This window comes from Thalassophryne amazonica, chromosome 9, assembly GCF_902500255.1.
Source record: "Thalassophryne amazonica chromosome 9, fThaAma1.1, whole genome shotgun sequence".
Lineage (NCBI taxonomy): Eukaryota > Metazoa > Chordata > Actinopteri > Batrachoidiformes > Batrachoididae > Thalassophryne > Thalassophryne amazonica.
Window position 1 is genome coordinate 33,564,906 of NC_047111.1, and position 14,591 is coordinate 33,579,496.

A 14,591-nucleotide genomic window follows, 5' to 3' on the forward strand; every position below is an offset into this window, starting at 1 on the left:
GGCGCTATATACATGTGCTCTGATGTCACTGTTTATCTCCATAGAAACTACCCAAACAATCTTTCATACAAACTGTTTAAAGGGACATTACAGTGTTGTGGTGGAAATTACGGCAATAGTGTGGGACAACTACATTTTGTTTAAAAAAATCACAACAGTTGTATGACACTGAATACGCCAATTATGTTTTGATTATTTTTCAGAGATATTTTAAAACATTAGAAAAAAACGTTTCTTTACCATTCATTTTTATCATTGAAGATCAAAAGTCTGGGTGGGACAAGCACAAAATGGCAATATTTGCATATAATGATGCTGAAAAAAGGTGAAAAAGTCATCAAAGACTACTAGAACAAATTTATTAACACACTTTCATTGTAAAGATAACTATAAAAGCGTGAAATTTCCCCTTTTTTCTGTTTTTCATATAATATGATCAAAGGACATAATAAGTGCCCGTAGTCCAAGAATCACCCACAGACACACAATTTGAACCACAACTGCTCCTAATTTTCCAAAATTCATTGGGCACGTGGCAGACACGTCTACGGGATATTACATATGCAAAATGCTGCTTTTCAAATTGTGACACATAAGTTCCCAATGAACTAGTCAGTTCATCCTCTATGTGATCTTTTAACCTGGTGCTTTAGACACAGGTATTATTTAGTGTTTTTGAGTTAATGCCTCTGGCTATGATGGATTAACTCCCACACTCACACGTCAACATTTTTGCTGTCTAAGACCTATGCTATTAGCAGTGCAGGGAACAACTTGCTGACAAAAATGGGTTTATAATTTATAAAACAGAAGACAAGATGCAAAGGTCACCCCCTAAACCTGATCATACACTCTAGGATGAATAGCGGCCATTAAGGCTCCATGAGCTTTTGGAACAAGTTGCAAAAACAAGCTGCACCATGTTCTTCAAATAATGGAGCAGCCACTCATGGGTTTACTGTGCAAACCCACAAGTGTCTGCTCCTACTGTTTGTCCTCACTTCCCACAGTTAGGCTCAGTTTGGACCTTGACAATCTATTTTACTCACCTACCACAGCACGTGTTGAATATTAAAGGATTATTAACCGAGTAAGTGAGGTTAATAATTTGTTTATTATATGGCTGTTATATACATATGAACACAGAAACTTACAGTATTTCTGGAATATGTTACTGACAGTTTTGGGCTCATTCGCTTTCTTCACCCCCATGAAGAACTTGCTAACAGATGATCCTGTCGTTAGCTGGTAAGCTTTCAATCTATGTGTTTTTCCCGATGCTGTTGAGATATTTATGGAGTATGCTCATGTCTGACTTGCTTTTTCTAATCGCGTTTATAGCTTCCTGGTTTGTAAAGAAAATATGCGTTGCGAGACCGACTGTCATGGAAATCGGTCCAGATATGGGAAAATATCCGACCGGTAATCATCCAATCACAGCATGCGTAGCATCGCAGCCATATAATAAAATGTGAGCTTGCAGTGAAGACCATCAGCTTGACTTTGAACATAATTACCACAATATGAGTTTAACGTGGTAGGAAAGACAGTGTTTTGTATATACAGTTGCCCCTCTGCATTTAAGCCACCACAAATAAAAAGGCAGTTGTCCACTGTCTGTTTTCATAACCTGGTGTGTGTCACTGATATTTTTTTTAAAAAACATGTTACTATTTAAATATCTACAGTTAAAACAGCACTCAAACAACCAGGAGTTACCAGGAGAAACTACAGCGGCCATGACTGGAGACTGTGGGGTGCAATAAAAAAAACATGACGACAACAAGAGACCAAAATATTTTACTTGACCAGAATCATGGGCTGTGTACAATTTAAAATAAAACCCGAGGTCTGCAATAATGGCTATGAATTATACTGCCATTTTCAATGTTACTGCACAAAATTTATGGGAAAAAACTTTAAGTGGAAAACTCTAAATGTAGAAACTGTACAGACTCCATTTTCTGCAAAAGACACCCGACAGGAATGTACCATGATATGAACCGTACCAAGAACTTGAAACTGTGATTCAGATGGAATGGTGAGGAGGGGGCTGTATGGTTACATACTTAGCATTTGCTTTTTCTAAACATCATGCACATCATGGTAGAGTGGAACACAGAAAGACACTGAAAGTCTGGACGTCATACTTTTTCAAAAGTTTGCAAGAAGGAACTTCAGAAACTCAAGCTCAGATTTTTTATTTTAATTAAATGTATTTCTTTTTATACAGCGCCAAATCACAACAAAGCTACCTCAAGGCGCATTACACGAGTAAGGTCCAGACTTACAAGGTTTTATATTGTTTTCTGGGTTGTATTAGTCCAATGAATAAGTTGAAAAATCACTCACTTTATGACAAAAGCACCACCAAAATTTGACACAGATGATCTTTGACACATACGAAACCAAATAAGGATGGATGTCATGAAAAACTTCTGCATATCTGCATAAATACTTTGAAAACAAAAACCTGGAACTCCTATTTTTAGGAGAGTGATTACATAGGTGTTAGCCTGACTTCAGAAAGGGCAAAGAGGGCGCAAGTTTCTCTGTAGCCACCAACTCCACAAGGTGATTTCACTGATTAACATCAGATGGGATGAGTTCATCAATAAAAATCATCTGGTGGAGTTGGTGGTTACAAAGAAACCTGCACCCTCTTTGCCCTTCTGGAGTCAGGTTGACACCTATGTGATTATCCTTGAGCTGTAACTGTGACAGTACTCAACATCACATTGTGTGCTTTAGAAACCGTTCACCTACGTGAGGTTGAACTTGAAGTTGAACTGCCATGTTGTTATGCCTGGAGGATAATCTCCATCCTCATTCATGAATGTCAACCCCAACTGGATGATCTTCAGGAGGTCCACATTACACCGCAGCAGCTGATACTGGTAATCCACGGTGCTGCGGAACTCTCCGATGGGTCGAACAACCACTCCGGGGAATTCTGTGTCCTGGTTAAAAAAAAAAAAGATTCAAAGGAATTAAAACGCCACTCTTGATTTTGAATCATGAATACATCTGTATTTCTGGCAATCCCTCAGTGAAGAGGAAATGTCATTGCACGCCGACAGACAGTCCTTGATAGATCCTTAGCCTGGTCCTGTGGCTGGGAAATCCCAGACAATCGGGGTCTGAAGATGTGCTGCAGCTTTCATCTGCCTTCACGACATTGGGCTACAAGCCATCACTTGATCCAGCCTGATCTGCCATTAAGATCTACCCGTCTCATATTCAGGGTTCCTGTTGGGTCTTCATGGTTACCATGACCGAAACAGGGGACACAGGGTCCCCTCCATATTTCACCTCAACAGGCAATCCCTTACTTGATCAGTTACCCAAATGTCACAACGTAGTACAATTTGAAATATGGACTCATCAGACCACAACACACTTTTCCACTTTGCATCTGTCCATTTCAAATGAGCTCGGGCCCAGAGAAGGCGGCAGCATTTCTGGATGTTGTTGATGTATGGCTTTCACTTTGCATGGTAGAGTTTTAACTTGCACTTGTAGATGTAACGAGGAACTGTGTTAACTGACAATGGTTTTCTGAAGTGTTCCTGAGCCCACGCAGTAAGATCCTTTACACAATGTGTCGGTTTTTAATGCAGTGCCGCCTGAGGGATCGAAGGTCACGGGCATTCAATGTTGGTTTTCAGCCTTGCAGCTTACATGTAGAAAGTTCTCCAGATTCTCTGAATCTTCTGAATATATTATGGACTGCAGATGCTGGAATCCCTAAATTCCTTGCAACTGAATGTTGAGAAACATTGTTCTATTTTTTCACATAGTTCTTCACAAAGTGGTGATCCTCGCCCCATCTTTGCTTGTGAATGGCCTAGCCTTTGGGGGATGCTCCTTTTATACCCAATCATGACACTCGCGTGTTTCCAATTAGGTGTTCTTTGAGCATTCATCAACTTTCCCAGTCATTTGTTGCCCCGTCCCAACTTTTTTGAAATGTGTTGCATGCATCCATTTCAAAATGACCAAATATTTGCACAAAAACAACAAAGTTTATCAGTTTGAACATTAAATAGCTTGTCTTTGTGGCATATTCAATTGAATATAAGTTGAAGAGGATTTGCAAGTGGGTTATTCCATGTCAATTCAACGAGGGGCTCACACACTTTGTCTCAGATTTTCTTCAAATTTTAATCAAATATTCCCAGACTATTCAGAACAACAAATCTGAGGTTTGAGGCCTGTAGGCCAAGTAGTTTCTGAGATATGGCCAATTTAGCGTGCATGGGGTCTGCTGTTTTTAGGCAAAAATTATGGCCGTCATTTCTGGAGCCATGTTCAAGGTAGAATATCTCAGCAAATAATGGACTTAGAGGCCTGAAATTTTTTTGTGCCAGTTGTCATGGACACCCAGACTTGGACTATAGTCAAACAACAGACATTGACACTAAACTGTGAAGATTATGTATGCTCAAACTATGGAAAATATTACATTGATTATTGCAAGCATCCATGTTTGAGACACTGAAGCATACATTACACTCAAAGACGCCTTTCCATTTCTTGGTTCCTTAATGCCAGCTACACTGGCTATGAAATATGTAAATTTGGCATATCTGTGGTAAACAGTTATTGTGGGAGAAACCTGTGAAATCTGAAAAAAGCATTTTGTGGTCAAATTTTATTAGAAGAAAAGCTCATGTGGGCAGTAAATAAAACTTGTCAAACTGATTCCATTTTGAAGGTATTGACATCTACTTTATGTGTTATAAATATGGCCTTCTTTATGAAACTCCTTCCTGGTTAATTTAAGCATCCAATTGTGGTTAATTTGTGCACTCGCGAATGTATTTCTAGTGTTGAAATGACAATTTCATTTTAATTGTGTGCACACACTGCATTCATATGATTCATGGCACACCCCAGAATGCTTGTACATAGATCTGCCAGGGAGATTCCCCAAGGTTTCCACGGTTACTAGGCTTATATCCACCTGCGTAATGAGTGTGATGTTGTGTGATCTAAGTTCTCTTGTTGCATCATCTAAGTCTGTGATGGCTTTACCCCTTGTTTCCTGAAACCATGAAATTGAAAAGTGTTATTCCAAAGCATTACATGACTCTGACAAGACTGATCAATACCAATAGAAAAATTGGTCTGCTTAAAGAAATCTGAAATGTAGATCATCAAAATATTCACCTGCAGAAAGAAGTGTGATGACATTCACTTTCATCAGACCAAAAAGAACAGGGAAGATGTGCAGCCATTCTTACTCCAACCAGACTGACAGCAGCAGCTTTGGACATGTCCAGACATGCAGTACCCCATTCACTGCATTGCTCATCATGCAGGTGGATTTAAGCCGAGATATTCTACCTTGAACATGGCTCCAGAAATGACGGCCATAATTTTTGCGGAAAAAACAGCAGACCCCATGCACACTAAATTGGCCCTATCTCAGAAACTACTTGGCCTACAGGCCTCAAACTTCAGATTTGTTGTTCTGAATGGTCTGGGAATATTTGATTAAAACTTAAAGAAAATCTGAGACAAAGTGTGTGAGGCCCCTCAAATATTCGACTTGGAATGACCCAAATCATTGTATTCTGTTTTTATTTACATTTTACACAACGTTCCAACTACATTGGAATTGGGGTTGTATATTAACATTACATAATCTTAGCATTACGGTGATACTACTTGTCGGGTAGTGTTTTAACTTGACTGTGCTTTTATACGAGCTGCGCAGCACAAAGCTCGTAGTTTCTCATAGCCAAACCGTCCATGCCGAGTGACAACACAAAGTAGTTAAAAATGATTGAGGGCCACTTTATCATGTCTTCTTCCCACTCTGTTATGAGCTGTGGGTGAGCCAGAGTCGTTCCCTTTGAGCTTTTCAAAAGGTTTTTGTTTCTACCCATGGAATGACTTCCATTGTTCTATACTGAAAACACGGCTCAGCGGAAGTCCTACGACAAAACAGAAATGTCTCTGTTTTAAAAGTGGGCGGGGCTGAATAAGGTGAATAACGTCCAGCAGTTTGTCCAGTATTCTCTTCTCTACCACCGTCACCAGAGAGTCCAACTTTCATGCCAACCACAGAGCCAGCCTGCCTGATCAGTTTTTCCAGCCTGGATGTGTCCTTCTTGGAGGTACTGCCTCCCCAGAGGACGTCGGTTACCACGGACTGGTGGAAAATCCACAGGAGTTTCCTGCAAATGTTAAAGGACCACAGCCTATTCAGGAAGCCCAGCCGGCAGTCCCTTCCTGAACAGGTGGTTGGTGTATTATGAATGTATTATGGTTTTATAAGTTCATGTACTTTACACAATGCATCCAATATGGACTGTTGCAAACATAATTTCATTGTACCTCTATGATGCAAGTAAAAAAAATAAAAATAGAAAAGAAAAAAGGTTGCATTGCAGCTGCTATTAATGAGCACAGTTTATGTCCGTCATTTCTAACAGTCTGCAAATGTGTGTGCACGTAACAACCCTCTGTACTATAACAGTTTAACAGTTTATACAATCAGAATCTTTCATCTTTACACTTTGAAGGTGTACTATAATGTATGACTGTACCATGAAGTTGTGTGTTAACTTAAAATGCTAATGCTGATATTAAAATGATAGATTTCCCAGCCTGACATAAAACACATCAGAAATGTACAGTGTGTGTTTGAAACATCATTTTCGGTCAAAAATGGGGCTGCACAATTTGATATATTTTAAAAAAGCCGTCGCATTTATTCTGAGAATTATTGTAGTGTGGTAAATGTATGGATGTGTAATGCTGCAGTCTGGTCCATAAGTAATTGGACAGTGACCACAAGGGAGGCAAAATAAAACAAAATCAAAATGCATGTAACGCAGAGTTTGAGCTTCAATTCAAGGGGTTACCAAAGTGAAAACATGAAGACAGCTCTGGATTAAGACGACATACTACGCCAAATTAAAGTCACTTCAGTCCATGATAGTTTTAAGACCAGCACTCTTCAAAAAAAAAAAAAAAAGTTGTCTCTTACCATGGCAATGTAATTGTAGCTTTGAATGATCTGTCGGATTTTCCTCATCTCATCTTCCACGTTGCTCGCCCAGACCTCACAGATTATTTGACTGGAATCTGCAAGTGCAGCTGGCATTTTAGCAGGTCAGGAAAAGGGCTGAAACCCCAAACAACCCTGCAGTGCTGATGAAGAGAGTGACAAGGCGGCAATCTGATGACAAACCACGACTCTGGAGAAGGTGAAAAATTTATATGAGAATGCATCTAAATTTCTGCTCAACACAGAGATCAGCACTTGAAATGAAATTAGCAAACTGCAAGGGCCAACTGAACAGTAGTGTTAGCAACTTTACATGCCTGCATGGGTCGAGACTACGTGAGGAACATCACGATTGCATGACTCTCGCCGCAACAGCAGGCGCCAAATCTGAGTAGGTGAAATTGTGGTTGTCACCTAGCAAGAGAGTTCATACTTGTTTGTGAGATTCTGAGGTAATTGCAAGGTGATACTTGTAAAATGACCTACCAGTATGAAGACAATTTAGGTAGTGAGGAGTAAGCATGATTTAACAGAAAAATAAGTGTTGTTGGGCTTCAAACATTCCCTTCTAGGCTGCCAGCAAATGTGTGGGTGAACAATCATTTAAAATTACCTCATTAAGTCTCCATGTAAGTACAGGAAATATTTACATCATCGTATTTTATTTTTAGCCACAATCACCTCGTCAAATATGGCAGCTGTGTTGTTATGCAGGTCACATGACCACTGACCTAGAAGTCCAACTTTGATAATTATTTGTGGTCACACTACAAGCGACCAAGTCCAACTGGGAAGTTGGGGGGGGGGGCTGGGTCCAGAGTGCATAATGCGAGTACACAATAGTGGTTGGCATAACCACAATGAAAAGAAAAAATAAGAAGTGCATTTTGTGGTAGCACAGTATTGTGTACAGTGACCTTTTCCGTCATTGAAAGGCTTATAATTTTGAAAGTAATGGGACTGTCTTGATGATCTGTGTGTCCTTTGAAAGGTCTACGTCGCTAATATTTATAAATTATGCCATTAAGAGAATGAAATAACATTATGTGGGTTCAAATCCAGTTTAAATATATAAAAACAGGGCTTTTTGGCGTTTTCCATGTTTCATTTATTTTTAAAGTCATTTTTTTTTACTTTGGCCCAGATCACAACTTAATGTATCCACCATAAACTATACTTTATTTGATCAGCTAGGACTTGTGGCCATGAAAAATCATTAGCTTAATCAAAATATTGCAGGTTTTTTGGTATTCAAACATATCTTGTTTTTAGGATTTAGTCCTAAAGGTCATGTAGTGCACCAAGTGTCTCCATGGTGATACATAGGAAGTGCTTGCTGACATCAGCTTTCTTGAGCAGCATGTGCTGGACTTTAGCTGGACTTTATGGAATAATCCACATATCACCGGAGGCTGGAGATTTGTTTATGACAAAAGTGAGTGTCCGAAGGCTCCGTAACCAACTATCACTGATCATTCTTCTTTAATTTTCAGAAACTGTGAAAATCAGTAGCCGTTTTAGAATTTGAACATTGAGAAGCCATGCATAGGCAGTTGCACAATACTTAAATTTTTACCATGTCCGAAGTCTCCGTAACCCAAATATGTACAAAATGAGCTAGTTAGTCATATTCTGGTTTTAATTTCTGAAGAACCCTGGGACTCTCAATGGCACGAACTGTTTTATACAAAGCTTATGTATTTAACTGAAAATAATTTTTGAATGATGCAATAGAATTCAGATTTTTTTTTTTATTTCTGGTGTCTTTAGATTCATCAAATAACAAAAAAACCCATATTTTAAGGTATATTATGCAACAGTGTTTTCACTAAAAATGATATTTAATAGGCAGATCTGTTATTAAGTGTTGTTATTCTGAAAGCTGTGGGACACCTGTTGGCATCTTGCTCCAAGACTTTGGCTGATTTTAATTTTCAGGCATGAGCTCCACTGATGAAGATATTCCTTTGAGTGAAGTTAAAGCTGAACATGCTCTTAAAGCAAAAACAAAGTGTACTGCACAAAAAGGGGCCAAATTCAGAGAGAATTTAAAGTCAAATGTTAAAGCCTATGCAGAAGAACTAAAGAAGGATAGAGAGAGGAAAAGAAGAGTGCTCAAAGGGAAAACTAGGTGAAGTTAAAGTTATAGTTGTTTACATAGTGGACTTGGAAACGCACGAAATTCTCTTTAGTCTTACTTCCTAGATTTCTCTACTTGATTATATATGACTTATTTTTCACTGTTTTAACAATCCATGTATTGTATCTAGTAATTAAAATGGTTTAAAGTGCATTTCGTTTCATGTGCAAAGCAAAATTTATGCAGGTTTGTATTCCCAGCCTGTACAACAGCAGTGTCACATATACCTCGATTATGGATTTTGACTGCTTTTCTTTAAAACTTATATATTGGTCAATTTTCACTAAATGTTCTTCAAATAGGGCTCAAATTAGAGCTGAAACAACTAATCGAGTTAATCGATTAAAATCAATTATTAAAATAGTTGTCAACTAATTTAGTCATCGATTAGTTGCTAAATAACTTTGTTTTACCGCAAATGTTTCGTTTCTTCCATATAATCAACCGAGCTTTGCTTTGAATCTTGAACCAACGAAGGAGTGCTTCGAGGTGCTGCTTAGTTGTTTTCCTTTGTTTTATTTCACTTTATCTTAAATTTTCCCCACTAAAACCCTAAAGAGCATATGTCATTGAGGAATACTTACCTTTTTTTTTAATGTTAAACTGACCTGTAATGGTCTTCTGAAACAGTTGATAGATGTATTTTATGCTAACGCCGATGCTAACATGTTAGCATGTCTATGGCGTTTTCAATGTTAAAGTTAGCATGAAGCTGCTGGCATTTCAGCATGTTTGTGCATTTGTTTTCTCTATAATTAATGGCTCAGCGTTTGTTGTCGTAAAAGAGTCAAACGTATTACAAATTATAATATTTTTTAATTTATTTTTATTTATATATTAATAATAATAGCAACAACAATAATAGTAATAACTAATAATGCTACAATACAATTTTAGAGAAAGAGACATGAGTCACGTGTCATTGTGAAATGTGAAATGAAGTTATACACAGAATGTTGCACATATAATGAGTCAGGCTACAGTTTTTGTTTTAGGTTTTATGGTTAACTGGCTATGCTAATTGCTCATTTGCAGCAACAAAATACCTCTTTTTTCACCATATATTTTATAACATTTATATGTTTCAATGTTGTTTTATGGCAACTCAGCACTTTGATAAAGCAATGTAATTTGAAGTAATTATTTTTGTTCTTTATTATAAACTGTTTTATTCTTTATTATTTTATTTTTCAAACAGCCAAGGGACATTTGATGATTTGTTGATTTTCAAGTATTTTAAGTTTTCAAATAATGTTCTGTTGTTAAATAAAGTGATGGAAGGAGAGAAAAATTGTTTCCCTGGCACATTTTTTAAAAATTCCCCGCTAATCCAATTAATCGAGTAATCGTGTCGAAACCCCATCAGATTCACTGATGATCCAAATAGTCATTTGTTGCAGCCCTAGCTCAAATAAAAGGTAAGAACACCGAAAATGATGTAATCCTGACAATTCTTGGTCCAAATAGCAAATCTGATCTTGCCTGCAAAAAAAAAAGACATGTACTTAAATTTCAACAATTTTATCACTAAAAACATTGCTGATAGCAGTCTTAAAGCCTGAAAATTTATATAGATTGTTGTTTTTTTTATCATTAGATTATAAGTTACTTTTATAAAGACTGAAATTGGGTATGACATCACACTATAAGATTGAAAATTAAGTCATTTTTCAAAAACATTTAGTTTCTGAACTTTAATTGCCAATCTATTAAGCTCTGAAAGTATCAGAATTGGGATGTACACAACCTAAGCTTTCCGATGATGTATAATACATGGGGTACCCTTAATTTAATTTTTTATGACAAATGAAACATTCGTGTACATTAGGACTGCAACAAACGACTATTTGGATCATCGATCAATCTGATGGGGTTTTGACACCATTAATGGATTAATCGGATTAGCGGGGAATTTTTTTGCAACAATTTTTCTCTCCTTCCATCACTTTATTTAACAACCTAACATTATTTGAAAACTTAAAATACTTGAAAATATTCAAGGCTGGCGGGCGCTACAACCGAGGCTGGCGGCGGCTACATCCGAGGCTAACGGCCGCTACAACTGAGGCTGGTGGCGGCTACATCCGAGGCTAGGGCGGCTACAACCGAGGCTGGCGACGGCTACATCCGAGGCTACCGGCGGCTACATCTGAGGTTGGCGGCGGCTACATTCGAGGTTGGCGGCGGCTACATCCGAGGCTAACGGCAGCTACGACTGAGGCTGGTGGCGGCTATATCCGAGGTTAACATCGGGGCGGGTCGGTGTACGGCGACCGGACCTGTGGTGATAGAGATTATAAGTGAGAATTGTTTCACAATTAATAGTGGCCAGTACTAAATCACAATAGTCAACATGGCACCACCTAAGAAAACGGATAAATTTGAGGAAGACACAGAGGAGATAAAGACCTCATTAAACCGTATATCAAAAGACATGTCTAATCTAGACAAGTTGACGGAGCAGATTAAAGAGCTCAAAAATCTTGTTAAAGCGAAAGACAAGATTATTAAGAAGCTTGAACAACGTGTGGATGAACTTGAACAATACTCTAGAAAAGACGATGTTATAATATCTGGTTTAGAAACAAAACATCAGTCTTAAGCAAGGGTAGTGGATTCTAGTGGAGCCAATGGGGAGGATGTACCACCTGAAGAACTTCAAACATTGGAACAACAAGTCACAATTTTTTTATATCAAAAAGGTATTGTCATCCATCAAGACACTATATCAGACTGTCATACTATTCCATCCAAAGATAGTAAAAATAAACTATCTACCATTATTATACGATTTACAAGCAGAAAATACAAAAATGAATTATTAAGACAGGCAAAAGAATCTGAAAGGAACAAGTGTCTATATAAATGAGCATCTAACGAAAAAAATGCAGATATTACTAGGGAAGCAAGACTACTAAAAAAACAGAAACACATTGTTGCTACATGGGTCTGGAACTGTAGGGTGTGGATCAGAGTGAAAGAAGGAACAAATGGTATACAAATCAAAAACATGGATGACCTTACAAAATACAGACCTGAATAGACAATTAATTATGACGCCAGTTGGTAATTTCACCAACATAAATCAGATCAAATATGGAAACAGATGATAAAATATATGACATAGACACCAACATTGATGAAAGTAAATTTGAATTAAAAATAATTGGTTGTGAGTATTATATGGAAGAACAGTTAAATAGTGAAAAAATTACAGAAGATACCCTGTCACTTATACATATAAACAGCCGAAGCTTGTATTGTAAAATGTCAAAAATAAAAGATTATTTAAATCAGTTTAAAAATAGATTCAGCATTATTGCAATCACAGAATCTTGGCTTAAAGATGACCTCATGGCTGATGTTCAAATGGAGGCATATGAGCTGTATTTTGTAAACAGAAGAGATAAAAAAGGCGGAGGTATTGCTTTGTACACAAAAACAGATCTGACATGTACAATTGTAGAAGAAATGACAATTATACATGATGTCATAGAAATTGTAACAGTGGAAATTGTACATGAAACATCTAAGAATATTCTAATCAGCTGTGTATACAGAGCACCAGACTCTTGCGTTGTGAAATTTACAGATAAAATAATAGAATATTCCATCAAATAAAAAAATAAAATAAATAAATAATAAAAAAAAAAAACACTTTTTATGTGTGGAGACTTTAACATTAATATAGAAAGCTCCAGTTTCCAAAGAACAAGTGATTTTGTGAATTCAATGTATAGTTTGGGTTTATTCCCCTTGATAACAAAACCAACCAGAATTACATCGCAAAGTGCAACTGTAATTGACAATATATTCACAAACAGAACAGATGAAATCATTAAGAATGGGATCTTGATGACAGATCTTAGTGATCATTTACCAGTTTTTTCAATATTTAAATACAAAAATTGGTACAAGAAAAAAACTGTTGTAAATTTTAAAAGAGATAAGTCAGTAAAAGCCTTAGAGGCATTAAATTATGACCTTAAAAATCAAAATTGGGAAGAAGTTTATGTTGGCGACGTTAACGTAGCATATAATTCATTTATGAAAATACTGATGAAATCATATAATAAAAACTGTAAATTAATAAAAATTAGTAAGAAAGAGTAAATAAACCATGGCTGACTAAGGGAATAAAAAAATGCTTGTGTAAAGAAAAACTATTTATATAGGTGCTTTTTAAAAATGCAAACAAAGGAAACAGAACACGGATACAAAAAATATAAAAATAAACTATTGACAATAATTAGGAAACAAAAACAAGATTATTATAGTGAACAATTAAATAAGAGTAAAGATAATATAAAGGCAACATGGGGAATTATAAATAGTGTGACTAAAAGTGATGGAGCGAAATCAACTTTTCCAAATTACTTTGTCAAGGAAAATAAAGAGACATAAAACATAAAAGAAGTTGCAAATTAGTTTAATGATTATTTTTCAAATGTGGGATCAAGTCTGGTGGGAAATAAACTAATAGTAGAAGATAAATTAAATACACTTGTAAATACGGTCAATAGTATTTTCCTTGACAATGTGGAAAAAGATGAAATAAGAAATATTGTAAAAAACTGTGTAAGCAAAAGATCAACTGACTATGAAGATTTAGACATGATGACTGTAAAACGTATAATACAACCCCTGGCAAAAATTATGGAATCACCTGCCTCGGAGGATGTTCATTCAGTTGTTTAATTTTGTAGAAAAAAAGAAGATCACAGACATGACACAAAACTAAAGTCATTTCAAATGGCTTTAAGAAACACTATAAGAAATCAGGAAAAAAAATTGTGGCAGTCAGTAACGGTTACTTTTTTTAGACCAAGTAGAGGGAAAAAATATGGAATCATGAAAAACAAAAGAACGCTGCAACACATCACTAGCATTTTGTTGCACCACCTCTGGCTTTTATAACAGCTTGCAGTCTCTGAGGCATGGACTTAATGAGTGACAAACAGTACTCTTCATCAATCTGGTTCCAACTTTCTCTGATTGCTGTTGCCAGATCAGCTTTGCAGGTTGGAGCCTTGTCATGGACCATTTTCTTCAACTTCCACCAAAGATTTTCAATTTGATTAAGATCCGTACTATTTGCAGGCCATGACATTGACCATATGTGTCTTTTTGCAAGGAATGTTTTCACAGTTTTTGCTCTATGGCAGGGGTAGGCAACCTGTTCCAGAAAGAGCCATGAGGGTGCAGGTTTTCTTTGCAGCCACTGACTCCACCAGGTGATTTTACTGATTAATATCACTTTGAGCAGATGGAATCAGTTAATCAGTGAAATCACCTGGTGGAGTCAGTGGCTGCAAAGAAAACCTGCACCCTCATGGCTCTTTCTGGAACAGATTGCCTACCCCTGCTCTATGGCAAGATGCATTATCATCTTGAAAAATGATTTAGCAATAGTCATTTTAGAGATCCATC

General features: G+C 36.9%; 1 protein-coding gene across 2 annotated transcripts in view; it reads right to left on the reverse strand.

Moving 5' to 3' along the window:
- cnot8 (CCR4-NOT transcription complex, subunit 8) overlaps positions 1-14,591 on the reverse strand; it is a 29,520-nt gene that overhangs the window by 3,986 nt on the left and 10,943 nt on the right. For both annotated transcript variants that reach the window (XM_034177863.1, XM_034177864.1), the window contains exons 2-3: positions 7,001-7,211; positions 2,767-2,960 (exon numbers count right to left, since the gene is read on the reverse strand). In XM_034177863.1, coding sequence (XP_034033754.1) covers positions 2,767-2,960; positions 7,001-7,117 — 311 coding nt within the window. In that variant the 5' untranslated portion in view covers positions 7,118-7,211. The remainder of the gene's footprint in view (positions 1-2,766; positions 2,961-7,000; positions 7,212-14,591) is intronic.